Raw genomic sequence first — 26,102 nt, forward strand, 5'->3', positions numbered from 1 at the left:
TGTTGGGCCTTGAACTGCCTGGCAGGGCAGCCGGGATTTGACAGACGTCTGTCTGGGAGGTGTGCTTTGGGGTGAGGTGTCAGGCCAGGTGCGGTGTCAGGGACAGGCCACTCGTAGGGCTGGAAGGCTGGGCAGCCTCACACCTGACCCAACCTCCTTCCCTGGGTGGGGGGTGTCAGATGGATGGCTCACTGAGGCTCCCTTCCCCTGCCCTCCATCTATGATCCTGGGGGCTTTCTCCTGGGCATAGAAGCCCACCCTCCCTTCCCAGAGAGTCATTGTCCTCCAGAGAAAGGTCCATCCCAGGCCAGCGTGAATGTGCGTGTGCAAGCTGGACGCCTCCCTGTCATCAGCCGGGGCAGTGAACCTGCCCTTTCTCCTCTGTCCCTTCCTTGAGCTGAGCCTATATCTAGGGCCTTGGACTCTGCATTGCTGTCCTCCTTGTTACCAGTGGTCACGATTCCTACTGTGCTGTTCTGTGTTGCCCCACCTCACCATGCCCGAGCCGGGGGACATGTCTGCTGGCGGGAATCTTGTTTCTACCTGAAAGGCTCCACACACAAGTCAGGAATGAGAACTGGGTGGTTGAGCCAGGCACCCACTGGGGTCTGAGGCACTGGGCTCTTGAGTGTGCCGCTGCGCAGCCACATCCGGCCTGAGGCGGAAGGAAGCCAGGGTTGCTTTTAACACTATTTTCACCTAATGTTTCTTTTCAATGATATATTAACAACAACAAAATGTCAAAATTCAGAATGGTTTCATCCTTCAAACAGTCCTTATAAAATGTCTTAATTTTTTTCACAGTTATGTCTAAGTGTGGTTAAGTTCTCTTTGTCAGCTCTTAGAAGGATATTGTCCATTTTCAGAGAAAAGCTTAAGTAGTGATTATCCAGAAATTAAATTGTTGCTTCTCAGAAAGGAGACCAGAGACTGCACAGGTTCATGTGGGCAGCAGGTGGCCCTTCCTGGCAGGGAGCAGATCTTGGCCACTGGCCAAGATGAGCCCGGAGCACAGCTCACAGCAGAGACCATGCCTTGTATTTCCTCTGAATCTAGGAGCCTTGGACAGTCCAGTCCACTAGGACCGCTTAAAAAAGAGGTTGGTCCCTGGCAGATAGACTTGGCTATTTAGACCAAAATCTCATTTCTAGAAGTCGCCATGGTCCTCTGCAACATGAATGCCTCACAGCATTAATGCTGGAGATCGGAGTCCTAGGGTGGGCCTCCTTTTCGTGTCTTTTTCCTTTGCCTGCTCCCACTGGGCAGGGCACCACACCCCAGAAGTGTTGTCGGCTTGATTCTGGGCAGGTGTGCACCAAAGCCATTGCCCAGTTCACCCTCTCGACCTCTCCTTGGTTTTCGTTTCTAAGAACTGCAGTTGAGGGGTTCTGATGAACTTTGATTTTTCTAATGAATCGTCCCTGCAGGATGGGACACGATGTGAGCCTCTGTCCACTTCTATGGAAGGGGTGGTTTGCCGCAAGATGGTAGCTTTCTGGGCTGGTGGTGGGCAGCCTGCTGCCAAGCACCCCTGCTGCTCTGAGGGTCTCGCCACTGCCTCCCTGCAGGCCTGGTGTACGACACACTGATGCTGAAGCACCAGTGCACCTGCGGGAACAGCAACAGCCATCCCGAGCACGCTGGCAGGATCCAGAGCATCTGGTCTCGGCTGCAGGAGACTGGCCTCCGAGGCAAATGCGAGGTAAGGCTGCCCGGAGCAGCAGGGAGGGTGGCCCACACAGCCTGCAGGAATCCCGTGTGGAGTGTGGGACCCTGCGGGGAGGGGACCTGTGAGCATTTCCATGATAAGGACTGGCAGCTTGGGATATTCAGGCCTGCCTTCTGGAAGATGCCCAGGGCTGTTTTCCTAAAAGCCCAAGGCCTCCTGAAGGAAGGCTCACCTCTGTCCTGCACCCTGGTCCCTCTGTACCCGCTGGTCCCCTGCATCCCCTGGTCCACCTGCACTCAGTCCCCCTGCATCCCTCTATCCCCCTGTACCCCTCTTGTCTCTCTGCACCCCCTGGTCCCTCTGTACCCCTCTGTCCTGTACCCTCATCACACGCTGCTCCACTCTCTCCCGGCACACTGTTGCTGAAGCCCCTTATTTTCCGTCTGGTCATTCCCCTGGAGGAACCATTCTGAGGCTATTCTCCCATCAGCTCCCAGGATGCATGCAGGCTGCCCTCCAGCAGGAGCTAGAGAAACAGGGAAACGAGCCCTGTTGCTTTTCCATCAGTGTCCTCTCACTTAACATTCCTGAAGCTTCTCCCAGTATGTGGAAAGTGTCAGGTCTGAGGTACCCCTCAGAATCCAAGTTCCCACGGGGCTGTGAATGGTGTGGGAATTTGAGTCACAGTCTGGTCCTGTCTGGTCTGGTTGGAATTTGATTCACGGTCATAGCGCTCCCACCCTCTCTGAGTGGAGTGAGAGGGTTCCAGCTTGTCCTCGGTCTCCCCACTGCCTGGGATAGTAAAGGCCAGTCTCACTCTCAGACAAGAAGGGCCCCCACCTCCTGGCCCATCAGGGCCTGGGATTCCAGTCTCTGCCCACAGATGGCTGCAGTGGTCCCCGGCCTGTGAGGACAGGAAGGCTCTGCTGAGTAACATGAAGGACGGTCTTTCATCCTGCTGATGGGGAAAATGTTTTCACGGAGCGACCCAACTCATGCTCTTTGCCCTGGAGTGCAGCCATCATGTAGGAGTGTAGCTCTCAGGGAGGCCTTGCAATTAGTGGGTGCATGAAGAGGGGCCCAGGCTCGGGGACACCTCACAGTCCTGTCTATGGAGTGGGGCCGACAGCACCCAACTCCCAGGATACTCCAGGACAATGGCCCCGGTCCCCAAGTACCCATTAAGTGGGACACCTGCTGTGTCTCTCACACATTGGGAATCCCACAACACCAGGGATGGGACATGCTGCTCTGCAGAGTGACTCTGGGAAGCTAGGGCCCTGCAGTTGATGACAGACTGTCCATATCTGTGCATCACAGCCCAAGCCACCTGGGCCACAGCGGGGGCAGGCGTGTCACAGAAAGCCAGCACATCCAGAACCCTGCTGAGCCCCCCTCAATTCCCTTCACTTCCCCACTCGAGTCCCCCCACTTCATTCGAGTCCCCCTGTCCCCCACTCAAATTCCCTCACTTCCCCACACAAGTCCCCTCACTTTCCCACTCAAGTCCTCCCATTTCCCCACTTGAGCCCACCCCCCGCTTTCCCATTCGAGTCCCCCCTTGAGTCCCTCCTCCTCCTCCTCCTCCTCCTCCTCCTCCTCCAGAAGCTGGAATGTTTAGGAACTTTAGTTCCCCATCTTTTGCAGTTTTTGACGTGATTTTTGGAGGGAAATGGGGCACAAAGGTCCGGTCCAGAATCCTGTCCTCTAGTGCCCTGGGGAGGACCTTGACCACTAGTGAGGAATGGAGCTTGGCACCTGTTCTGGGTTGCCAGAACTCACCACTAGGGGGCAGCATCGCCTCTGCAGACACAGCTGTAACCTGTTTCTTCTCCTGCAGACCACCCTGGCCCTGCTCCTCCTCCATAGGGCTGCTGGGGCATCTGAAATCCCCATGACCAGCTTCCTGCCCCTCCCTCCTTGTCCCCAAGAGGGTCAAGGAGGCCAGAGGTCTCTGCAGTAGTTTCTCAGCCAGGAAAGCCAATACGGCAAGGTGGGGTGAGACATGAGACGCAGAAGAATAAAGCTTCAACCCTCTTCCACCTTCTTTGGCACCATAGGGGGTGCCCACCTGTCCTCACTGATGACTGCAGTGGGTCCCCAGACCTGCAGGACTCGGGTACCAAGGAGGGGAGGGGCCTGTGGTTCATGGGTCAGACCCGAGTCAGCACGATGGTCTAGAGGAGACTGGGTGGAAACATGTGGCCTCCACACAGCACTCATTCAGGGACCCGGGTGGGCTGTGCACCTTGAACTGCACCTCTTGGCTCAGGGTGATATGTGGTCACTCAGCCCAAGGGAGTACAGTGTCCCTGTCACCACCCCTTACACCTGGCTCCCAGCACAGTCCCCTGGATGGAAGAGTACATGGCCTGGCACTGGACACGTTTATAGGAGTTGACCCCTGATAGGAGAAGTTAGAGGGACTTCCCAGGATCCCAGATGTCCTAGCCAAGGCCCCTCGCTCTAGGCAGATGACTGTGGGGGTGTCCATTGGGTGGGCTCCCCTGCTCGAGCTGCTGCGTCGGATTCGGCATGGTGCTGAAAGATGAGTGAGTGGATCTTTCCTTGGAGCTTATTCTCCTCCACACTGAGGCTGGGCCATCAATGAGGCAGCCACAGGCAGCTTGTAGCCAGCTCCCTCTGCTTTTACCTCCTGCTTCAGCACGGTCTCTAGAGGAGCTGCCCTATTCTGAGTAGTTCCAGATCACCCCAGAGGTTTCAGGAGCAGGAGAAGCTGCTGGCCTGGCTCTGTGCTCAGGAGTGTCACGCTGTCTGGCAGCCCAGGGTGTCCCCAGACCACCACCACCAGGGCCTCTGGCTGTGTTCTGACTCTCAGAAACCACTGTAGTGTAAAATGTCAACTTTAATCTCATCTTATAAACCAACCCCTCCTGCTACAAGATCAAGTAAATGTAACTCAACTAAAGAATAGTAATTTTTATGTTAATTTCTGGGGAAATCTGAAAACAGCACTGGAGTCTTGATTTGGGTAATTTCTAACCAAAGAAAAATACAGATGGAGAGGCGTGGATGGAGATCCAAGGCCGATCTCAGGTTTCTCTGGGCTCCCTAGAAGGTTGCTTCTTTCCGGCACTGGGTAGTGCTCGGGGACGCGGGCCCAGCCTCCTCTCAGGGAGAACTCAGGAGGCAGCCCCACTGCCCCTGGCAAATCCTCTCTGTTTTTAGTCCAGACCCTGGCAGTGGGGAAGTAGAGTAGTAATTTGATGCCAGATAATTTGTGTGACAGTGAAGGTTAAAGCATTGAAGGCTGGAATTGTCTTTTTAAACATTTTTCAGTTACAATTCAAGTAAGCCCTCCCTAGAAATTTAAGGAACATTGTGTAGGGTGAGGTTTGCTTTGTATTTTGCAATAACCAAATAACTTTCTGCTCCTGCACGTGTACAGTTCAGTTTCCTCTGGGTGGTGGTTTTCCCTTGAACCTGAGCCCACTCGGGCAATATGAGTGACCTCTCCCTTGTGTCCCCACAGTGCATCCGAGGACGGAAGGCCACCCTGGAGGAGCTGCAGACTGTGCATTCGGAGGCACACACTCTACTCTACGGCACGAACCCCCTCAACAGGCAGAAACTGGACAGTAAGAAACGTCTAGGTATTCCGAGGCCTTCCTAACTTTACTGCCCGAGGCTGTTTCCAGCCCTGTGCTCACTCAAGGCGGCTCTGTGCCTGGTCACAGGAGGACATCCCGTCCTTGGCCCTTGAGGCTATGGCTGAGACAGTGAGTGTCACCCACCAGGCTCTGCCCGGGCAGCCAGGCAGGGAGAGGCCTTCTCTGTAGGGCCTGCATCCAGTTCTAAGGTGAGGTGCTGGAGGAGGAGTTTTTACCCTGTGTATCTAGTGGGGTTCCAAGTCTTGGTTGTGTCCATGTGTTGTGTACGGTGTGGGAACCACTGGTTTCACAGAATCTGAGACAGCAGAGGTTAGATGCTCGAGTTCCCAGCCTGCCACCTGCCCTCGCCTGCAAGGAGCCTGGTCTGAGCCCTGCCCAATGCTCTGCTGTCCTGAACCCTGTTCTCCATGATGCCTTGGGAGCCCTGGGAAAGCTGATGTCAGGGTGTGGACCAAAGATTCCCTCCACTGTCATGGCCTGGGAGCCGTCAGCCCACAGAGGCACTTTTGTTCTCTGCTTTGTTCTTGCTACTTAACTCAGTTTTTCAAAGCTCAGCTCTTGTGGTTTAAGATATGACATAGGAGGTAGAACCATAAGTAAAAGTGTGGGGACCATTGGCCAGGAGCAGGGGAGAGGTTCCTGGTCCCTGTGGAGGAGGGTGTGGATGTGGTCTCCGTCACAGGATGTTTGTGACGTAGACTATACATGTACATCATGTACACCCTTCATGTGAATGATCCTGCTACTCACCCCAAAAAAGCAACTGTGTCTCTCAGCTCTGGGGGGGGGGGGGGGTGTTTGGGGTGTACAGGGCCCTCATCCTGGAGTCGTGGAGAAGGACTTAGGCAGAGGGCAGGGAAGTCTGAGCCAAGGTAGGGGACAGAGGCTGCGGAGGGACACATGGCTGTGGAGGGCTGGAAGCTAGAGCTGCGGTGCAGAGAAGGGCGGGGCATGTCCAGAAATGAGCCAGCATTGTAGGGCCAGAGGAAAGGACATCTAGCCTGGGGCCAGGAAGGGTTTAGAAGAAAGGAGCCTTAACAGATGAGGACAGTGGACAGTGGGGAGAGGGTAAGTGGCCTCAGCAGGAGGGACTGACCGAGGAGGCTACATGCAGAAGACAGCCACACAGCGTGACCAGCAGTGCCCAGTCCCCGGAGTCTCCAGGATCCTCCAGGAAATGTCACTGCTTCAGCACAGGTCTCGCTGCCTGGAGTGTCTCCTCCTTCTGGGAGAGGGGCCTATGGTCCTGCTGCCATAGCACAAACCAGTAACCCCAACTCCAGCCGCAGGGAGGTCTCTAGTCGCAGGGCAGCGTCAAGTGTGTGCAGTTTGCATCCATGATGCTATAAATCACTCTACTTTTTCTTTTCTGCTAAACTTTGTGTTTTTAAATCTGTTCATGTGGCTGTGAGGACACCTGATTGGTTTCCTTCTCACCACTTGGGATCTACTTTAATCTAAGGGTTGTCCTCACCAGGACACGCCACTGTCGTCAGACTGAGTGTCCCAGACATAGTAATAGCTGGTGATTATCTCAGGTATTAACTTAACCCTAATTAGGTATTTAAACACGGCTGGGTGGCTTCTCTTCCTCTTCTAATTAAATCCACAAATTCCTGAGTCCCGTGCAAGACCTGTGTAGCGGATGTGCAGGGACAGCTTGGCTGGGCTGCAGTGCACTGTGGACTCGAGGGGGCTGGTCGGTCACCCTCCTAGGTGTTCCTGGAAGTCAGGGGGTCGTCTTCTGGCGGTGGTGACCTGGAAAGGGCTGGGGAGGCTTGCTCCTGTGTTCTGGGGCTGGGCAGGCCTTCCCAGATGGCCAACTTCATGCACCATCCAAGTGAACTTCAAACATTTGTCAGTGGGAGGGGTCTGTCTTTATTCACATTCTAGAAAGATCCCTCTTGTCTGAATGGCTCATTGTATTCCAGCTCCTTTCCCTGTTTACAGCTGGGGGCCTTGGGACTTAACCCAGCGTTAGGGCCATCAGTGAAGCTCTCTGTGGATCCAGGTCAGGTCTGTTCTTGGGACTTAACCCAAACATTAGGGCGGCAGTGAGGCTCACCATGGAGCCCGGTCAGATCAGATGACTGAGGTTTGCTCAGACACAGCCTTCAGGAGCATGGGGCTGTGCCACGCAAGGTGCACAAGCTCTGGCTAGAAGCAAAGCCCACCCGTGGGTGCCTCCCCTGCCTTAAGGAAGGTCCCACAAGCCCAGGACCCACTGCCCACCAGGTGCCACCCAGCGTAGGGGGTACAGTTCTATCTTTGAAACTAGGTTGCCCTCAGTTGGGATGTATGATGGTACCCACGCCTTTCAGGAACCCGCAGCATTTCCAGAGCCCACGCTGTACCCTGTGACCTTGGCCCTCTGACCTTGGCTCTTCTTCTCCTGCAGGCTCGCTGACGTCCATGTTTGTCAGGCTGCCCTGTGGCGGTGTCGGGGTAAGTATTTCTTTAATGTGTAAATAATGTCCTGTTTGTTCTCAGGGTCCCAGTGGTCACAGAAACCGCCGCCTCGCTCTCTGCCGAGTGGATAATGGCTGCCAGGTGTTTTCCATAAACGGGCTGGCAGCCGGGCTGCCCTGCCGCTCACACGTGTGGCTTCAAAGGCCCCGTGAGCCTGTGAGCATTTGATGGCTGGACTCGGGCACCTTCCTGGGGAGGGTCGTCTGGCACCATGGCTTGCCTTAGGAAACGAGATCGGGTGTGCGGGCTGGTCTCCTAGCTGCAGAGCAAGGTCTGCTCGTCCCGACTCAGGTGGTGAAAATCTTTGTCCCAATGTCCAAACCCAAGCCCCAGTGAAGCTCGGACTGCAGAAGCCTGATGTTTAAGGGCCATTGAAGTTCCAGAAGCTGCCAGCTTGGTGTGTTCACTGCTTGTCCAACTCTGACATGCTTTTAAGCAGATCAGATCAGGTCAGGGAGACACTTATGGGGCCCCGAGTTTTAATGTGGGCACTGAACTCGGTGGACTTTCTGGTATAGGTGTCAGCCTCCCTCGGTTCAGGGAAGGTGGGGTCTCCCCAGCCAAAGCCTCTTGAATAAAGAAGGGGCTCCTGGCCTCCACTCACTTGGATGAGGGAAGGGGGTGCAAGAACAGAGCTGCAGTTTGAAAGTGAGACCGGGCCTCCTTCTGGCGATCTGCTGGCCATGAGGTCCCAGCGACCCGGGAAATGGCCGAGTGGACAACAAAGCTGTCGGGCTGAAACTGCGCAGCGGCAGGGTGTGCGTGTAATTACAGATCTAGGGTGAAGCCCAAGGTCTGGATTCTGTTATGGAAATGAAACAAAATTGTTTTCTTCCTGAGTCTTTACAAAAATCGCTGCTTTGAAAATTATCCCGTCAGAAAGCGAATCAGCGGCATTTATTCATCCACCACCAAGCCCTCCTAGAGTTGTTTTATTCTGAATTGTAAGTAGGCTGCAATCTCTTAATTCGGGGCAAATTTCTGGCCAGACTTGAAAAGGTTTGGATTCGCACAGCCCTGCAGCTAGCACGGGGCAAGGCAGGACTTATAATTTACAAATGAAAGCTGAGGGGGACCTTGAGCTGGGTGCCCCTCCCCAGTGTGAGTCCAGACCTGACCGCAGGCTGACCAGAGCCCAGCTCACACCCAGGCACAAGAGGCCCCCAAGCTCGGGGACAAAAGTCCCAGCACATGGACTGGTAGAGGGGAGCCTGTGGGATAATTAGGAGTGAACCGCAGGGTGTCTCTTTCCATTGTTTCCATAATTACCTGTGTTACTGGTGCAGCACAGTCCTCCTGGGCCTCAGCTTCTCCTTCCAGCACCAGGGTCCAGCCGACCTTAGGAGCCCAAGTGTGGGTGGGAACATCAGGAAGCAGTGAGAGAGGCTGCTCGCTTTAAGTTAGCATCTAGGTGTATAACTATTCTTCCTTAACTGTATTACATAGAGGCTAAGGTGATTTACCTCTTCTCAACCCCGTAAAAGAAACTGCTTTGCTCACCTCCCGGTTATTACAGGTTTCCCTTAGTGAGGACTTGGTGAGTCCCCCCCTGGCAGGCCCTGGTGTTGAGTCCTGTGCCCGTGCTCTGCACTCCTAAAGGGCCGCCTCGTCTGTCCACCCTAGTCTCTGTGGAAAGTCTTCTGCATCCATTCTGTTCTTTGCATGCAGTGGGTCCTGCCCTGAATTAACAGGCACATTGCTGCCTCGCTCTAAGCAGGGTCGCCTCCTGACGGGGCCACTTGTCCAGGCTGCACTCCCTCCCCAGGACCTCATGCTTCTGGAACTCGGGGCTGAGGGCTGACCATTCCAGGCTTATCCACAGTCTAGTGGCCAGCAGCTGGAGGGCCAGCCCTGAAGTAGTGAAAGGTCCTGGTATCCCACTGTGGGGCTGGGGGCTGTTGTTGGCACTGGGTAGGATGGTACAGGACCCAGGGTGAGCAGGGGGAGAGCAGGAACCTTTGAAGTACGTGGTGTGTGAGTTCACTCCCTCCCCATACTGTGTTACTTGGCCCTAAAGCCCAAATCTTCGCCTGTAGAGAGAAATAAGCTGAGTGGTTTTGCCCAAACTGCCTTCAGTCCTCAGAGGAGCAGCCTTGGGGCTGGCCTGCCTATGAAAGTGTCATCCTCCTGAAGGCACAGGCAGCGGTTGGCCACCCCCACTGGCTGTCAGTCAAGGGCTGTCACCTTTGATTTTAGTGAGGTGTTTCTGCAGCCAGGACTGGGTGCAGATGGTTGTGTGAACGGACCGTCCGAGGACAGCAGAGCAGTGTGCCCTAGCACGGAAGCCGGGCTTTGGAAGATGAATATCAAAGCTGGGAGAGTTGGGGAAGCGCACAGCATTCCTTTGACATTTGGAAACTATTTAGAGAACATAGAAGTTTGGTCATTGGGAAGAATAACCCTCGAGAAGTAGCACTCATCAGGCAGTGGCTCAAACCCCTCAGAAATGTACTTTATTTTAAATCATCTGGCTTTGAAGATACAGCTTCAAGGCTTCCTTGAAAGAAGTTCATCCACCCGCATGAATAGTCAGTGTCGTAATCAGGTGGGCAAGAGCCTGTGCATCAGGACACACCTGCCAGGAGGGGCAGGCACAGTTTTGGCAGCAACATCTCAGTAGTGTGCAGCTGCCTGGGCCTCCATCTCAGGAGTCCCAAAGCATTCAGCACTCGGAGGAGATGAATTTGGAGAGGAGGGTCCTCATATAGACTTGCAGACACTACATTAAAGATAAACAATCATGTTACTGCACAGCTTCTCAGAATCTTCGCTGGGCTGTGTCCCAAAACAGGACATGCAGTGTGTGTGGCCAAGGCACATGTGGATGGGGCACAGCGCCCAGGGGCTTTGTGCTTAATCCTGTCCCCCTCTCCCCCTGTTCTACAAGGAGACACTCTTCACAAAACTGAGGCCTGTCTCTGTCTCCTTCTCTCCCAGCCTTAAAAAATCAAATATGCCTCAACAAATAAACCAATACACACAAAGAAATTCCTGACATGTCTGCACACAGTGGCCGTGAACAGGCAGACATGCCATCACCTGGGCAGAGCGTGGTGCACAGTCCACCAGGATGTTCCGGGAGACCTTCACTCCCCTCACCCCCACTCCATGCCTCCATTCCTATAGAACTTATCAAGTATTTGGTGCTTCTAATTAAATTCTGCACAAAATAAGGCCATAATTTGGAAAGACCTCTAATTCTTCTCACATATCATTTTGCTAATTGTTAGTTTAACTCGACTGCAGTTGTAGTAAAAACAAACAGGAACTGACCAGGCAACCTTGACATCTGTACTTAGCTTTGAATGTGTCGGAGCAGCTGAGAATACAGTGACACTCCAGCAAGGGCAAACCCAGACACACTGGTGTTGGTGCAGTCACTGTTCTTTTCTTGCTTAGTATTTTTGGCATGCCTTTGAAAAGAGGTAAGGTATGTTCTGTAATTGGTGAGGAAGAGACAGGCTCTGGGACAAGAGCCCATGGCAAGGTCTCACTGTTGAGTGTTGTTTCCACAGGTGGACAGTGACACCATATGGAACGAGGTGCACTCATCGGGGGCAGCCCGCCTGGCTGTGGGCTGCGTGGTGGAGCTGGTCTTCAAGGTGGCCACAGGGGAGCTGAAGGTCAGTGAGCATGCGGCAGAGATGGGCTCCTAGCAGGAAACCTGCCTGGACATTTCCGGGAGAGGGGGAGAAAACAGCCACTGCGACTCCCCCTCTAGACAGGCACAATGAGGCGCAAAGGGGGGACCCTGTTCTGTCAACAGCTGTGAATCAAGAGGAACATTTCCTACATCTGTATAAACATATTACCTAGCTGTCCTCAGAGGTATGGGTCCTCAAGCACTTTATAGTCTTAGAAAGTATTGGAGCACCCCAAAAACTCTTGTGTGTGTAAGTTGTGTCATCAGCATGGACCATATTAGAGATGAAGCCGAGAAACTTTAAAAACATTTATAAATATCTGTCTGGCTCAGTAGGTCAGCTGGGTTCCCATAGCTACTTCTGTGTGCTCTCTGGCGACATGCTATTTTGGTTGAAGTACATGAAGAAAGTCAGCCTCACACAGACACGGAATTGGGGAAAGGGGGTATTTCAGTAGCTTTTTGAGGTAATTGTGGATATTCTTTGATGCCGCACCAAAATTCAGCAAGTGGAAGTCTCTTGAATTTAGTTGCAATGTGGCACCTGAAACAGTCAGTGAGCTGTAATTCTTATATGAAAATCCATTGGCCTGTCTTGCACATTGAATAGATCCCGTGTCTACACGTGACCTGTGTAACACTGGTCATTTGGAAATATGGGCTCATTGGGTGATGCATGTCTTTCCAGCCTTGCCCTTCTCACTGCACAGTCAGCACTCAGGACTGTCTTCCGAGTGCCAGGAGGAGTGGTCAATCCAGGTTCCCGAACGTTGGCTCATTTTCACTGAACACTCAGATCTTAGCATGAAGGCTACCACTGAGTGCCACTTTCCCTGAGGACAGCTCACTTGGTTTATTTTTGAGGAAGTCCTATTCACTGCTTTTGAGGAAAACTGGTGCTCCTGTGGGGAGCAGCCAGGCTCAGGTCAGTGGCAGAACTGCTCATACAGCCTCACATTTCTCCACATGGGACAGGCGTGTGTTCAGGGTCGAGAGTTGATGACATCGATAAGTTTACTGCTTCATTGAGAACATTTTGCCTTTTCCCCTGCAAATGTGTGGCGAAAATCACACTGCATGTGGGTGCCTGAGTTCCTGCTATGACACTCTCAGTGGGCCCACCAGTGCATCCACACAGTGGCCAGCACAGTAGGAAAGGTTAGAGTCATTATGACAGCTGCCCCGAGGGGCACGGGGTGCCCAGGGTCTGTGGTCTGCACTCTTAACACCACTGCACAGAGTCTGTGTGCAGGGAGATGGGTCTGTCTACTGAGTGTGTAGACTGACGACACAGCTTCCTGTTGCTGGTGAGACCAAGAGATGCTCATGGAGACTATTTTTATAGTGTATACATTCTGTTCAGTGCACACATCCTATACAATGTATACATCCTGTGCAGTGTATACATTGTACATTGTATACAGCAGCTACAGAGTGTCTTTAAAGTAGATGGTTTTTTAAAGCCTACCTAACCTAGAGGTTCTAACAGAAGGCAGGGGTGTGCAGCTCCCAGCTTCTGAGATATTTCTTCCAGGTGCTGATGGGCTTGTTTTCCACGTGGCTCACTCCCCTGTATACTGAGCTGCAGTGATAATGACAGACCTTCACGTCAAGGCCAAACTGGGACGTGACATCTGCCCCACAGCCGAGCCCCTTCTATTTCATCTACACCCAGGGACCCCGTCAGGTTGCTTCCTGGAGAGTCCTGCACTAAGGGTTTTCTCCAGCCCTCCCAGAATCGCACACTGAGCAGTGTCCACCCTGGCCAGCAGGCCGGCAAAGGTAGAAAGTCAGGGATGACTTTCCCTTAGTAACCGCAATCGCCTGTAGACTAGCCATCTCAACAATGCTGCAGTCAGCCCTTTATCTTGTTCCTATTTATGCCCTGGGTTCCGCATAAATCCACATCCTCGAGTGTCCTCTGAGTCTGCTAACCATTCAGTTTGTATGATTTTCTCACTGACGTGAAACCAATCTTTCCTCCCTGTTTTCCCCCACATGTCTGGTATTGTGTGTAGAATGGCTTTGCCGTGGTCCGCCCTCCAGGACATCACGCAGAGGAGAGCACGCCCATGTAAGTAGACACATGGGCCCTGCAGGTGGGCGAGGGGCTGGTGTCTGACTCTTTAAAGGACTGAAGTTGCCACCTGCCAAACCTCCTGTGATGTGGAATGTGCTTGCATGTCTTCCACACCAAGTGTCCCCGATCTAGCATGAGTGACTAACCGAGCAGCTCTGTAGTCAAAGGTCGACTTTGCTGATGGTTGTGATGAAAAGGTGAATCGGAGAATGGAAAGGAATGAAAGGAATCCACAGAATTAGTCTAGACAAGTCAGTTGTTAAGTGTGCTGCAAAAAATTGGGAGAGAAAGCTTACATTGTATAGACGAGTCCATGTGGCCCGTCCTTGTTACTGAGCATGCAGGGTCAAACCCTCCACTTGTTTTCAGTATGACCTCTCAGGTAACTGCTTACAGTATGGTGATGATGAAGCTGAAGGCTCCGGGTTATGACCTCACGGCCCGCTCCCTGGACTTTGTTCGGGGTTCAGATTCCCCTGGCTGTGCGCCTCTGAGGCGGTGGCTGAGGTGGTGCATGTGATGTATGGATTGTCCAATCCATCATGTTCGTGGAGAGCCAGTGACTGGTGCACACTCACCTGGGGCAAGGTCACAAGGACTCACTCAGCCTCAGGTGTTGTGCAGAGTGCCTCTGCTGCTTGCAGGGTGAGGTGCCCTCTCACTGGGCTAGGAAACCACCCCAGTGAACATGGTGGCCTCCCCTGGCCAGGAGACAGCCCAGGTGAGTTAGGAGGAGGTGACGTTGGGGCTGTGCCTTGAAGAGTGAGTCGTGGTATGTCACCTGGCAGACAGCACTGTCAGGTGGAGCCAGGAAGGGCAGGGAGGGCAACGCCCTCGTAAAGCCGCTAGACCACAGTGGGACCATAGACTAATCCGTGATACCCAGAGGACCTCCTGTCATTTCAAATCCGGAGTAAGGGAGACAGAGCAGAGTTTCAGAAGGAATCATCTTTGTGTAGGAAGAAGGAGGTGGATGTGGGTTGGAGTATTTGCAGCCTCATCTGAGAAGTCGCTGGCTGCCCCATGGCCCAGAGCACTCGCTCCAGGCCACCTGGGAGCAGGGCCTTGTCTCAGTGCTCAGAGTGACTTCTAGCTTGAATCTCAGTGTTGGATATTCTGAGTAGTAAAGCCAAATGTCTGCAGTGGGTGACAGAGAGGTGTTTTCAGTGCAGTTTCTCCGCTGTGCACCGAGCTGTAGCCGCACGTCCTAGGGGGCGGCTCCCAGACTGCAGCCTGGATTCCAGTAGCAAAAAGCAGGCCACCCGGTTCTGTGGGAATTCCACAAAAACAGATTTAGACTGAGAAGACTTTCATTTTTACCTGGATCACTTTCTTAGCTTTTCTTGCTCTCTTGAATAAGACTCTGGAATTACAGTCAGTCAGTGGGGTGCCTGTATACATCATTGTCGTATGTCTTAGAACGTGGAAAGATTGGCAGTGAGCAACTAAACTAGGTCACACGTCTGTGTCTGTGGCCCATGGTGTCTCTTGAGAGGCCAGTAAGAGCGAGATGTTGGTACAAAATGAAATGGATTTTCTTACAGGGAGCCTGGCCGTCTGCACACAGGAGACTGGTCTGTCAATCATAAGCATCAAGTAAGGTTCTCAAACTGCTTGATTAGAAACTGTACATTCACCAGACCCTCTTAAACTCTTGATGGTTCTGTTGCAAGTTACATAAAAACTGATCTAGCTCTGGGCAGTGTGGCTCGGTTGGGCGTCATCTGTACACTGAATGGTGGCCCTTTTGATTCCTGGGCAGGGCACTTATCCAGGTTGTGGGTTCGCTCCCCAGTATGGGGCGTGCAGGAGGCAGCTCATGGATGTTTACCTCTCTCATCTATTGTTTCTCCCTCTCTCTTCCTCTCTCTCTAAAAAATATCAAAAAAAAAAAAATACCAAACCTGATCCAGCCCTATATTTTTTTCTCCGTTTCTCCTGATTCTCACCTGCAGGGGTTTCTGCTACTTCAACTCCGTGGCTGTTGCAGCCAGGCTTCTCCAACAGAGGCTGAACGTGAGCAAGACGCTCATAGTGGACTGGGTAAGGGGCCTCCCTCACCAGGGCAGGGCTGGGGGAGCTGTGATTCTCGCAGGAAGACTGTCCTGTGTAGAGGGAGAAGGCAAGCGTTTCTGCCTCCTTAGACATCTAGATTTGGGGACCTTAGCTTCTGGAAACTATCTCAAAGATTCGGAAAATAAAAGCCCAGACCTGTTACGGATCTATTTCCAACTTCAATAGATGATCCTGCCGATAATTGGGTTCCCAAAATGCCTAGAAATGTGCCAGTGGTTGGGGGCAACCCTGGCAAAGCCTCGCTGAGAAGCAGGTTTAGGAGGAGATGGTGCCTCCGTCTGAGAGCACAGGCCGCACTCTCCCCTGGACCAGTGTGCAGCTTCCCTTGTGAGAAAGTGCCCTTCTTGCCTTGGCACCGGCACGGAGACCCAGTTTGTGCTGCTTTACGTTCCTTCCCCATTCCCTGTAGGAAGTGCCACTTCTCACAATCCCAGTGCCCCAAAGAGCAAGCTCTAGTTAGAAACGCTGTGACCTCTGAACTCCACAATCAGGGTCATGGGTTCTGGTACTGGAGGTGGATGGTCAAGGTGTTAATTTAATTCTTTTTTTTGGGGGGGGGGACGGGGGAGTAAAGGGTATTTATGATTAAATTTATAAAATTTTAAGGAAAGAAGTTAAGTACACCAGGTAAGAGTATGACTTATAATGCAAAGTCCTCTCACTTTGGATAAGAAAAACCAAACACAACCCAGGATACTGGGCAAGCTCCCAGATGTGGGTGCTGGTCACAGAGTTCCAGGGGCACTTAGGTGGCTGAGGCCCCGCGACTTATGTGGCCTCAGTGAAAACAGAGTCACTGGCTGCAGTGTGTCTGGCGCCTATGTCCCTGAGCCCTTAGTTGCTCCTAACGGAATAACTAGAAATGCTGGGGAGGCGACAGGTGCCATGTGATTTATAACAGCTCAGCCACGTGATCAGCGCAGGCGTGGCTGTAGCAGTTGGCGAAAGTTGGTGACCTGTGCGGAACCTTCAGGGAACCTCACTGAGGCATGTGCTGCCGTGTCCCACAGGGTACAGGTGGTGTGCACCTGCCGCCTGTCTGCACAGCATCAGTGGTTCCTGGTGGCTGGGACTGCATGTTTGTTTCTCACAACTCCTTATGTACCGTGGTCTAGTGTTTTCTGTAATGAGCACAGATGACTTTTATAAAGAAGAGAAGGATACTAAGCAGTTCTCTGGTATTCCCAATCACTGACATGCAAGCAGCCCCTCATGTGCACACTGTGTGAAGCAGGCCCCTTCTCGGTGGCCTCATGGTCCTGGCCAAGGAAGTGGGGCCTAGGGCCTGGTGGAAGCCTGGCCACCCATTGTGGTTAGGAGAAGTGGTTTGTCAATTTAGTTTGGGACCTGGGCCCACATTGCCGGGTGCCTTGTGCACCTGCCACTCAGCCTGTGGGATAGGCCTGCCCCGCATTCCCACTCCCCCCACCCCCACCGCTTACCCCAGCGTCAGGCACAGAGCTGACCCTTCGCATGTGCTCGAACATCCGCAGCCATGGTCAGAGGAGGGAGGAAGTGGCTCACTTTTCACAAACACAGCCAAGCAAGAAATTAGTCAAGTGATCTGGAAAACTGGCCTCCAGGCAGGGTTGAAACACCAGCCTTTTGTTGCCAAAAGCCTGCAGTCTATTCTGGTGCTAAGAATTCAGGCACAGTCCCGGGACCCTTCCTTCTGGTCCCTGGGGCCCTCTGACCGAGTCCTGGGGGCAGGGGGCTGGCATCCCTGTGAAGTTAGTGGCCTGGCTGGGCTGCTAGGGGACTGAGCCTAGGAGATATCCTGGCATGGCCCAGCACTGAGTCCGCTCTCCCTGTTCTCAGGATGTGCACCATGGAAATGGGACCCAGCAGGCCTTCTACAGCGACCCCAATGTCCTCTACATCTCACTGCACCGCTACGACGACGGCAACTTCTTCCCAGGCAGCGGGGCGCCTGACGAGGTACTCAGGGCCTCCTGTAGGTGTGCAGGACTTTGGGAGGAGGTCAAGGCAGGGCTACCCTGGAGACAGAGTGGACATCTGCACAGCAGAAGCAAGGGCTACCCACTCATGGAAACCCCAGAAGGTGACTTGAGGCAGACATTGGCCTGAATTCCATCCCGTGTGTGCACAGCAGCCTGACTTTTGTCTGATGTGTAAGTGAAGGCCTGGAGACCGTTTCCCATTCCAATCTAGGCCGACAGAGGTGTTCCTGAGCAGGGAACAGGGTGCCCTTCTTCCTCCAGGAATGGCTGCTATGCAGGCCGTGCTCTTGTCCAGTCCCTCGGGCAGGCTGACTGTGCTCTGCTTTCACCTGTGGTGCCAGACAGTGGGCCCCAGGACAACAGGCTCAGAGCCTTCATGACACCCTCAGCCCCAGCCAAGCCTGTGGAGGCCCCAGCAGGGGGGAATCCCACCCTAGGAAACAGCTGCTCCACCTCCAGATATTATTTCCCGAAAGGAAGTTGAAAGGGCAGCTCGTCTGCAGGCATTTCCTAGTGGCCCTCTGCTGGCCTGTGTCTGTCACTCAGCACAGAGCTGCAGTTCATCCAGGGCCCAGGGAAAGGGTGGCCCCCACTGCATCCACAGGTCAGGTGGGCGGGGCGAGAGCCCCAAATTCTGTGAAAGCGTGCCGCCATCGGAGTCGGCATGTCAGGGGTTGTAGGGACCAGTGACAGCTCATGAGGAGCACAGCCACAGCTCTGCTGTGGGACCACCAGGGCTGGTCTGTCGAGGGTCTGACACATGTTTCCTTCCCACAGGTGGGCACAGGGCCAGGCGTGGGCTTCAACGTCAACATGGCTTTCACTGGTGGCCTTGACCCCCCCATGGGAGATGCAGAGTACTTGGCAGCCTTCAGGTAACTGTCCTGGCTTCCTGTCCACGGGCATTTAGGGACCTCGAGGAACTCCACCCCCATGTCTCAGTTCCTGTTGACTTTGACCCTCGCCCTCCTTCATAAGCACCCAGACCCCTCTCAGGAGGACCCTCCAGTGTCCCCCAGGTACACCTTCCAGAGACAGACGTTTCTATCCTGCATGTGGAGGGGCGATGCTCTGAGGCCCTAGCGTGCGATCTCAGTTCCTTGTTGAAGCTGAAGGTGGAATCTTTGAGGCTGTCTTCTGACCTTTGTCTGCAGAGCTCCAGGCTGTGCACTTTGGGTCCCAATGGTTCAGTGAAGGGGTCAGGAGGTGTATTAACGAAAAGTGGGTGTTCAAATCTGGAAGGCTGTGGTCTCCTGACTTAGCTTCCAGAAACCTCTTTGAGAAGACGGAAGACAGAAAAAGATCTTCCTCCTTTATTGATAAACTAGATGGCCTCCCCATTCATGCACTTGCTTGGTGTTATTCTGGGCCCTAGAATTGAGCCTCAGTGTTTTCTTTTGTCATCAAATGGTGATTTCTGGTTTGATTTGGGCCAGACTGAAGTAATCCCTATAGCACAGGTGGCCTCTGTTGACGTTAAAATGGCAGAATGGGCAGCTCAGGGTAGGGCAGGGCCCGAGAGAGGAGGAGAGTTTTGTTCAATGGTAAAGTCTGACCATCTCAGAAAACCCAGGAGTTGGTGCCCGGGGCATCCCCAGTGACTTTCCACCTCCTTCTCTGGAGGCTGAGATTCAGTAAGGACACATCTGGCGAAAGCTTTGCTGAGGGTTCTGCTTCACGTCCCAGTGAGACCTGTGTGGGTCACAGGACCCTTCACAGCATCTGCTCGCTCACCTCAGAACAGGGTCCTAGTCCCCAGTATCAGCAGGCGTGTGGGGCCTGCAATGGAGAGGCCTTCGGTCAGCAGCTCCAACAACAGAATTGGTCTGTGAAAATAGGGGCCAGTGGCCTCTTGGAAGACCTACTCTGATTGGCACCAAATTACTTTTTCTCCTGGCCTCATTGGTCTAATTTTGATGTTTCTTCTTACTCTATCACAGGGGTGGGCAAACTTTTTGACTCGAGGGCCACAATGGGTTCTTAAACTGGACCGGAGGGCCGGAACAAAAGCATGGATGGAGTGTTTGTGTGAACTAATATAAATTCAAAGTAAACATCATTACATAAAAGGGTACGGTCTTTTTTTTTTAGTTTTATTCATTTCAAACGGGCCGGATCCGGCCCGCGGGCCGTAGTTTGCCCACGGCTGCTCTATCAAATATCGTGGAATTTTGATAATTACCCTGCCTAATTTAAGAGAGAAGGAGGCCCCAAAACATCTGACAATTTTCTCATGTGCACAGTTAAATATCAGCTTCATGAAATCTGAACCCGTGTGGCTTCCCCATCTGGGCAGTCGCTGCATGTGCATGGAACAGCCACTCAGCATCACTGTCCCCTCCTGCCTGAGAACCGGCCCTCTCAGGGGGTTCCTTTTGAAATAGGTGTCCAGATGCCACCGTGAGGGGTGTAAACAGTGCCCAAGTGAATGTTGGTACCACCCAGGGGACCAGGGCATAACACAGCCCACACCTGGTGTAGTCAGAGAAGGCAAAACTTTCTTTAAACTGAGGCTTGAAGTGGTAAAAACTGGGTAGTCTCTCTTCTTTCAGACCATTTTTCGGGCCAGGTTTGACTGGATTGGCACTTGCAGCTTGTCAGTGCCCTGTGCACTCCGATCCTAGGCGGACGTGTTGGCACCTCCTCTGGCATTTCATTGATGGTGGGCAGGGTGAGGGGCAGCTAGGCGGCCCTGAAAGTCGTCCCCCTCCCCAGGCCAGCCTTTAAGATGAACCTTTCCCTCGGAGTTGCTGTCGACATTCTGTTTTAATCTCCTGCCAAGTGTGTACATGATGATACCTTATCAAATGAGCTTTTTAAAGCTTAAATAACTTCTTTGAAAAGGAAAATTGTGTCGGGTTTTTTTTTATTGATTTTAATGTAAAATAGCACTTTGAAGTTTACAATTTATGGTTCCCTGGGCATTGATCGTCGGAGGGGGAAGAGGGTCAGGATCCGTTTTCCCCTTTCTTCTGTGCTGCTCCCCTTGGGGCCCCGCGGACAGTGCGTGCCTCAGACCGAGCACCGTGTTCCTCAGACCCTGCCTGCCACATTGCATTTCAGGAGATCAAGCCTGCGATGAAGAGGAGATAAGAAAACTGCCCCTAATGAAATCCAGGAGCAGCGGTGCTTTCTCCTGGGGCGGGAGGCTTGTAGGAGAAAAGGGGGCCTAATTCAAACCAGTGGGGTGAGGCTTTGAAGTTGGCTGAGGAGCTGAGAGCCTGGGCTGGAGGAGATAATAGTGCACTTTCCTTAACCCCTCGCTTTCCTGCAGCTGGCAGCCCAGCAGGTCCACCTATCAGCAGTGAGGAAGTGAAATCGGGATTGTCCGTACTCTGATGTCATAATTTGGATTTCATTGTGACGTAGTGTCTGAGAGGTGTCAGGGGACCTGCACATCCCAAAGTGGTAATTGCAGTGACCCAGCGATTGAACAGCTGGGCAGGTTCATGTCGCCTTACCTGGCCTTTCGGGCATGGCGTTAGGTTGAGGCACTTCTGACTTTTGTTACGTCCTTAAGGTGTGTTTTGCTTCTTTCTAACTTTTCTGTTGTGTTGAAATGTCCATGACATTCCATGTTCTCTCCATGTCTCTTCAACATGTCTCTAAATTTTACCCGAGGACATTCTGCGGTGATTTTAGAAGCAAAAGATGTAAGCTAGAAACTCAGAATTGGGCAGTCTCATGTTCAACTGCCCTGCCCTGGGCGGCGGGAATGGAACAGGTGATCCATGCAGTGCCTGCCCCCTCAGGTGACTCAGACGGGGACCACAGTGCTGCAGCAGGTGCATGTACCCGTGCCCACTCACAAGTCTTGCAGGAGTGAGCTGGCATGGGTGTCGGGGAACGGGGCTTTCCCACAGGAGCAAGTCCAGGCTGTGTGGCTGCTTCCAGGGAGCTGGACCGTGACTCTGACAGTGAGTGTCCAGGGCTCTGACCAGGTGACTAAGGCGGTGTGTTCTGCATGTTTGACGGCTATCTCGTGGCAGTTTAGTAACAGAGTTGGTTCCAGGATGGGTGGACTGCACTAGATTCCGTGGACAAGCCCAGGGAAGGATGGCAACCCTGACCAGGATGGGGAACGGGGTGGAAGGGCCACCTCAGAAAATGTTGGTGATCAGATAGAACTGAGGGGGGACGGGGGCTCAAGTGCTGGTGGACGAGGGTAGGGGTAGTGGACAGAGAATCAAGAGGAGCAGGTCTGGGCTGGGCGAAGGACGGCACAACAGGGTCAGTGGAGGACAGCGTAGTGGGGTCAATGGTGTTTTAGCAGATTTCCAGGAAACAGCTGGAAAGTGTCCCTCTATTTGGCAGTTGGTAGGGGGCCACTGGTGACTCAGGGAAGACAGTCGGAAGGGGTTAAGACAGAATGCACAGGAGTAAATGGGAGGTGGGGACAAGAGACAGCAAACACACTGCTCTTCTGAGGACCTGGGGGAGGGGACAGGAGCTGGGGGAAGACACAGGCTCGGAGGCAGGCTAGTGCCCAGTGGGGAAGCTGGGGCCCTGCCCAGAGTGAGGCAGAGGCCAAGGTCAGCTTCAAGCAGCAAAGGGCCCTGGCAGTGGAGGTGGCCTTGAGGACAATGTCAGTGAGGCTGTGGGACCCATGAGGGAGGGATGCTGCGTGGGTCTGAGCCCTCCTGTGGTGGTGACAGGTGGGGTATGGAGAAGCCTACGGAGCAAGACATGGCAAGAGAGGCAGGGAGGGGAAGGGTGAGAATAGGTTAGAGTCAAGAGGCCCAGGGGCCCAGGGAAGGCATCCCTCCACCCCCACGGAGGCTACGGGAGGGAGGGAGGGATGTGCCCACTTCACCAGGATGACCTCTGAGAGGTGAGGAGGCTGGGAGCAAATGGGCCCCCGGTTTCAGAGCATGAGGGAGGGGGACTGCAGGTGCAGGCAGCAGGCTCTGGAGGGGACTGGTCTTCTCAGTGTAGGGGGAGCTCAGACCAGTCTCAGGATTTAGCTGTGTCCTAGCTGTCTGTGCACCTTCTTTGGCCACCATGCCTGTGGGTAAACAGGAGCAGGGCAGGGCTGTGGGCATCACCGCCGGTGGCAGCCAGGCCAGAGCAGATGGGTTCCCGTAATTTCTATGTTTGTTCTGATTCTAACTCTCAGTAGAGTTCAAATACTTGATGGACAGTTGCTCCAGCCACTGGCCCAGTGGCTCTGGTGCAAACATGGTTTTTGTGGCTTTCTCAAAAGATGGGACCCAAAGCACCAAAGTCACAGCATATAATAAATGGAATTTTCAGTCATCACAATGCTGATTGTTGAAATGGTGCCGTCAGTGTGGAAGGCAACCACCTCCTATAAGACAGGGGGGATGGAGGCGGATGTGGTCTGTCAGTGTGGCAACTGCTGCTCCTGGTCTGGCCGCTCCAGCACACAGGAATGTCCCAGCTGCAGACACGTGTTACACATCTACAGGAACAGGAAGCACGTGCTATGGAAGGAAGGCTGAGGAGAGCAGGTAGCACTGGCAGCCCAAGCTTCCAGGCACCTCAAGAGAGGAGGCGTCCACAGGCCCATCTGTGTGGATGATGCTTCCAGGGCACCCGGAGGGACAGATCAGCCAGGGCACAGGGGTGGTGTCATGGCAGGATTGTTAACACAGCCCTGTGCCTGCTCAGGAGCATGTGCTTTGTGTAACAGACACCCCTTTGCATTCACAGAATCTGTGAACTTTGGTTACCACATCCCCATAGACACAATGAAACATGTTAAAATCTGGAACTGGTGCCGGGCATTGAATAGCATCACCATGGTTGTAATGACGTGTGGGGCAGGGGTTGGCAAAGTGGGGCCCTCGTGCCAAATCCGCCATGTGTTTTAAGTCAAGTTTTACTGGGGCACCGTCATGCTAGTGTGTTCACATGGTGCGTGTACAGCTCACGCATGGCCGTGTGGCCCGCAGACTGAAAGCTAGCCAAGCCCATCCAGATCCTGTGTTTTGTTCCTTGGGCCCTGATGGACGGTGCCCAAGGCACACACCCTGAGGCTAGTGCAGAGGTGCTTCCCAGGGAAGTTTATGAACTGCGCTTGGCCTTGGAAAAGGGAATGCAGCGAACTGTTCAAAACCCAGCCTCGTCCATCTGCTGTGACTCCAGTGTGAGGTTCCAGAAGCGAGTTTCTCAGCTGCCAGTGCCTGTTTTCATGGCAGGCACTCAGCCCCAACTGGAGCAGATGAAAGTCACATGGCACAGCCCACGCTCTCCTCCAGGAAGCGCTGGCTCGGGGTCCTTCAGCACTGGGTGGTGCGTGTTCTCGGAGTAGGGCCGGGTGCTCTGCAGCATGGGTCCTGCAGAGACAGGTGGTGGGTTTTCATCACTCCTTCCACCGGAGACCAGGTGGCTTTTCAATGGGATCGCAATCCAGGGTAGTTCCAGAGTAGAGGAACATTTAATTTTGAGCATGTTTGTGTCCTTTGGCAAAGTTGGTACTTTATGGAGTTGACTTTGCTGACTTAAATGGCAATTTCATTCTGTAATAAAAGTCCTTGGCCATGGTGTCCCCAGGGCTCTGCCGTGGGGAAGGACCATGGGCCATGCCTGGTGCCTGTGACCTCCTCCCCCCGAGGGCCTCTGAAGCTCCAAGTGAAGGGAACCAGGACTCAGAGATGAGTCGCTGGGTGAGCTGCGGGAGCACCGAGCAGCCTTTGGTGCAGCAGAAACTGTTTGAGCTGCTCTAAGAAACAGACGGAGAAATTGTGAATGCTGGACTTCCCCCATGGGGCTGGGCAACGCGTCAGATCGTCATGTCCACCTTCCTCTGCCCACTTCAGGGACATGGGCCCCAAGCACCTGAGATTCTGCCCACCTTGCCCACCTCATCTACAGAGGGAGGAAGGAGAGTCTGAGAAACAAGCTTAAATGGCAGATGCCACTGCTGAGTTCCAAATTTAATAGTTCTTCAATCAAAACACAAAGCACATGTTTAAGGGACACACTGACCTCATTACACTGCAGGCTCCCAGGTGGTGGTTTTGTGTTCAGTGTTTTTTCTGTATTCAAGTAAACCTTTTTCCTTCTTTCCCTCATATAACGTAACTCCAAACCTCTCAGTGGTGTGTGTATTTTTAACTATCAATTCTCTTTAATGTGACCATCAGTTTTCCCTTTAAAAATCTCAAGTGTAGAATTCCTTTTTAACTAACCCGATGCAGCACCATTGCAAGTGTGCGTATGGTCATTTGTTGCTAACATGGCCCTTGGGGTGAGTGGAAGGAGGTAGGAGGGCTCCCTCAGGGCCAGGGCTGCTGAAGGGCTCTCCCACCTCCTCAGCCACACGGCCCTGTGTCCCTGGTGCCAGGGGCATGGCTGTGCCCATCTTTAATCAGGGCCAGTGTAAGGTGAGCAGAGCCATCCGCACCTTTGGGGAAGACTCTTAGCAGCCCTGGTAGCTGGCTCCACTTCCCCATGTTGGTGCAGCTGGTGCTGGGCATTACAGACGACCTCCACCGTCTGCAGCGAAAGCCTCCTACAAAACCACCAGTGCGTAGCTCGCCCTAAGCATTCGTACAGGGCCTTGTTGGTTTGGACTTTTTAGGTACTGTGAAATCGTCAGATCCCACCTTCCATGGGAGCCCTCGGCCCACTAACCTTGAGGGGAACTGTGGCAGGTACATTCAGTGACCAAACAGCCCTCCCCATCTGTGTCCCCGCTGCCTCAGTGTTGCCTTCTCGTACCCTTTGCAGAATGGTGGTCATGCCAATCGCAAACGAGTTTGCCCCGGATGTGGTGCTGGTGTCAGCAGGCTTCGACGCCGTGGAGGGCCACCCCACACCTCTGGGCGGCTACAACCTCTCTGCCAAATGTAAGTCGGGTTTTCGGGAGCTTAACGGGACCTGCTGTCTCTGCGGCCAGCTGTGCTGTGTCTCACATCTCCCCTTCAATGACATTTCTAGAGATGTGACGGTGTGGGCAGCCCCAGAAAACCAATGGAGGCAGCAGGATGGTGTGGACCAGGAGGCCGCAGGCACTCCTCACTGAAGGTCATGCAACTCACAGTGCTGACCTGGGGGGGCTCGTGCTCAGCTGGGAGCATACAGGCCACTCTAGGGGCCAGGTCTCCAGTTCGACTGAGAACTGGTGTGGTCGCCCACATTGAGGGCAGGAACAGACCCTAAAGCCTGTGAGGGGGGTAGCTGAGAGCAGGTTCAGTTCAGAGTTGGAGGGAGCAGGGAGCCCCAGATTATGGGCTCATCTACGGATTTGCATTAGATCAGCGGTTCTCAACCTATGGGTCTCGACCCCTTTGGCGGTCGAACGACCCTTTCACAGGGGTCGCCTAAGACCATCCTGCATATCAGATATTTACATGACGATTCATAACAGTAGCAACATTACAGTTATGAAGTAGCAACGAAAATAATTTTATGGTTGGGTCACAACATGAGGAACTGTATTTAAAGGGCCAGAAGGTTGAGAACCACTGCATTAGATGAAGGCCCTGCTGTCGTTATGGGAGGGAGTCCTGTGAAAATTGCCTTCCCACAAGGGTGAGGCCTCTGCTTATGCCGTCACAGCAAGTCACATCAGAGACCTACTGGCGTGGAACCTCGGTCCACAGAA

The 26,102-nt window shown here is 53.3% G+C and overlaps 1 protein-coding gene across 10 annotated transcripts in view; it reads left to right on the forward strand.

Moving 5' to 3' along the window:
* Window positions 1-26,102, forward strand: part of HDAC4 (histone deacetylase 4) — a 202,532-nt gene that overhangs the window by 159,102 nt on the left and 17,328 nt on the right. For 8 of the 10 annotated variants that reach the window (XM_014546907.1, XM_014546900.1, XM_005857710.2 and 5 more), the window contains 9 exons: window positions 1,569-1,702; window positions 5,163-5,283; window positions 7,700-7,746; window positions 11,286-11,393; window positions 13,432-13,487; window positions 15,449-15,536; window positions 17,388-17,507; window positions 18,308-18,405; window positions 25,226-25,344. In XM_014546907.1, the coding sequence (XP_014402393.1) occupies window positions 1,569-1,702; window positions 5,163-5,283; window positions 7,700-7,746; window positions 11,286-11,393; window positions 13,432-13,487; window positions 15,449-15,536; window positions 17,388-17,507; window positions 18,308-18,405; window positions 25,226-25,344 (891 nt within the window). The remainder of the gene's footprint in view (window positions 1-1,568; window positions 1,703-5,162; window positions 5,284-7,699; window positions 7,747-11,285; window positions 11,394-13,431; window positions 13,488-15,448; window positions 15,537-17,387; window positions 17,508-18,307; window positions 18,406-25,225; window positions 25,345-26,102) is intronic. The other 2 variants (XM_014546920.1, XM_005857715.2) reach the window with 1 other exon arrangement.

The sequence above is a fragment of the Myotis brandtii genome, unplaced genomic scaffold (assembly GCF_000412655.1).
Source record: "Myotis brandtii unplaced genomic scaffold, ASM41265v1 scaffold112, whole genome shotgun sequence".
Classification (NCBI taxonomy): Eukaryota; Metazoa; Chordata; class Mammalia; order Chiroptera; family Vespertilionidae; genus Myotis; species Myotis brandtii.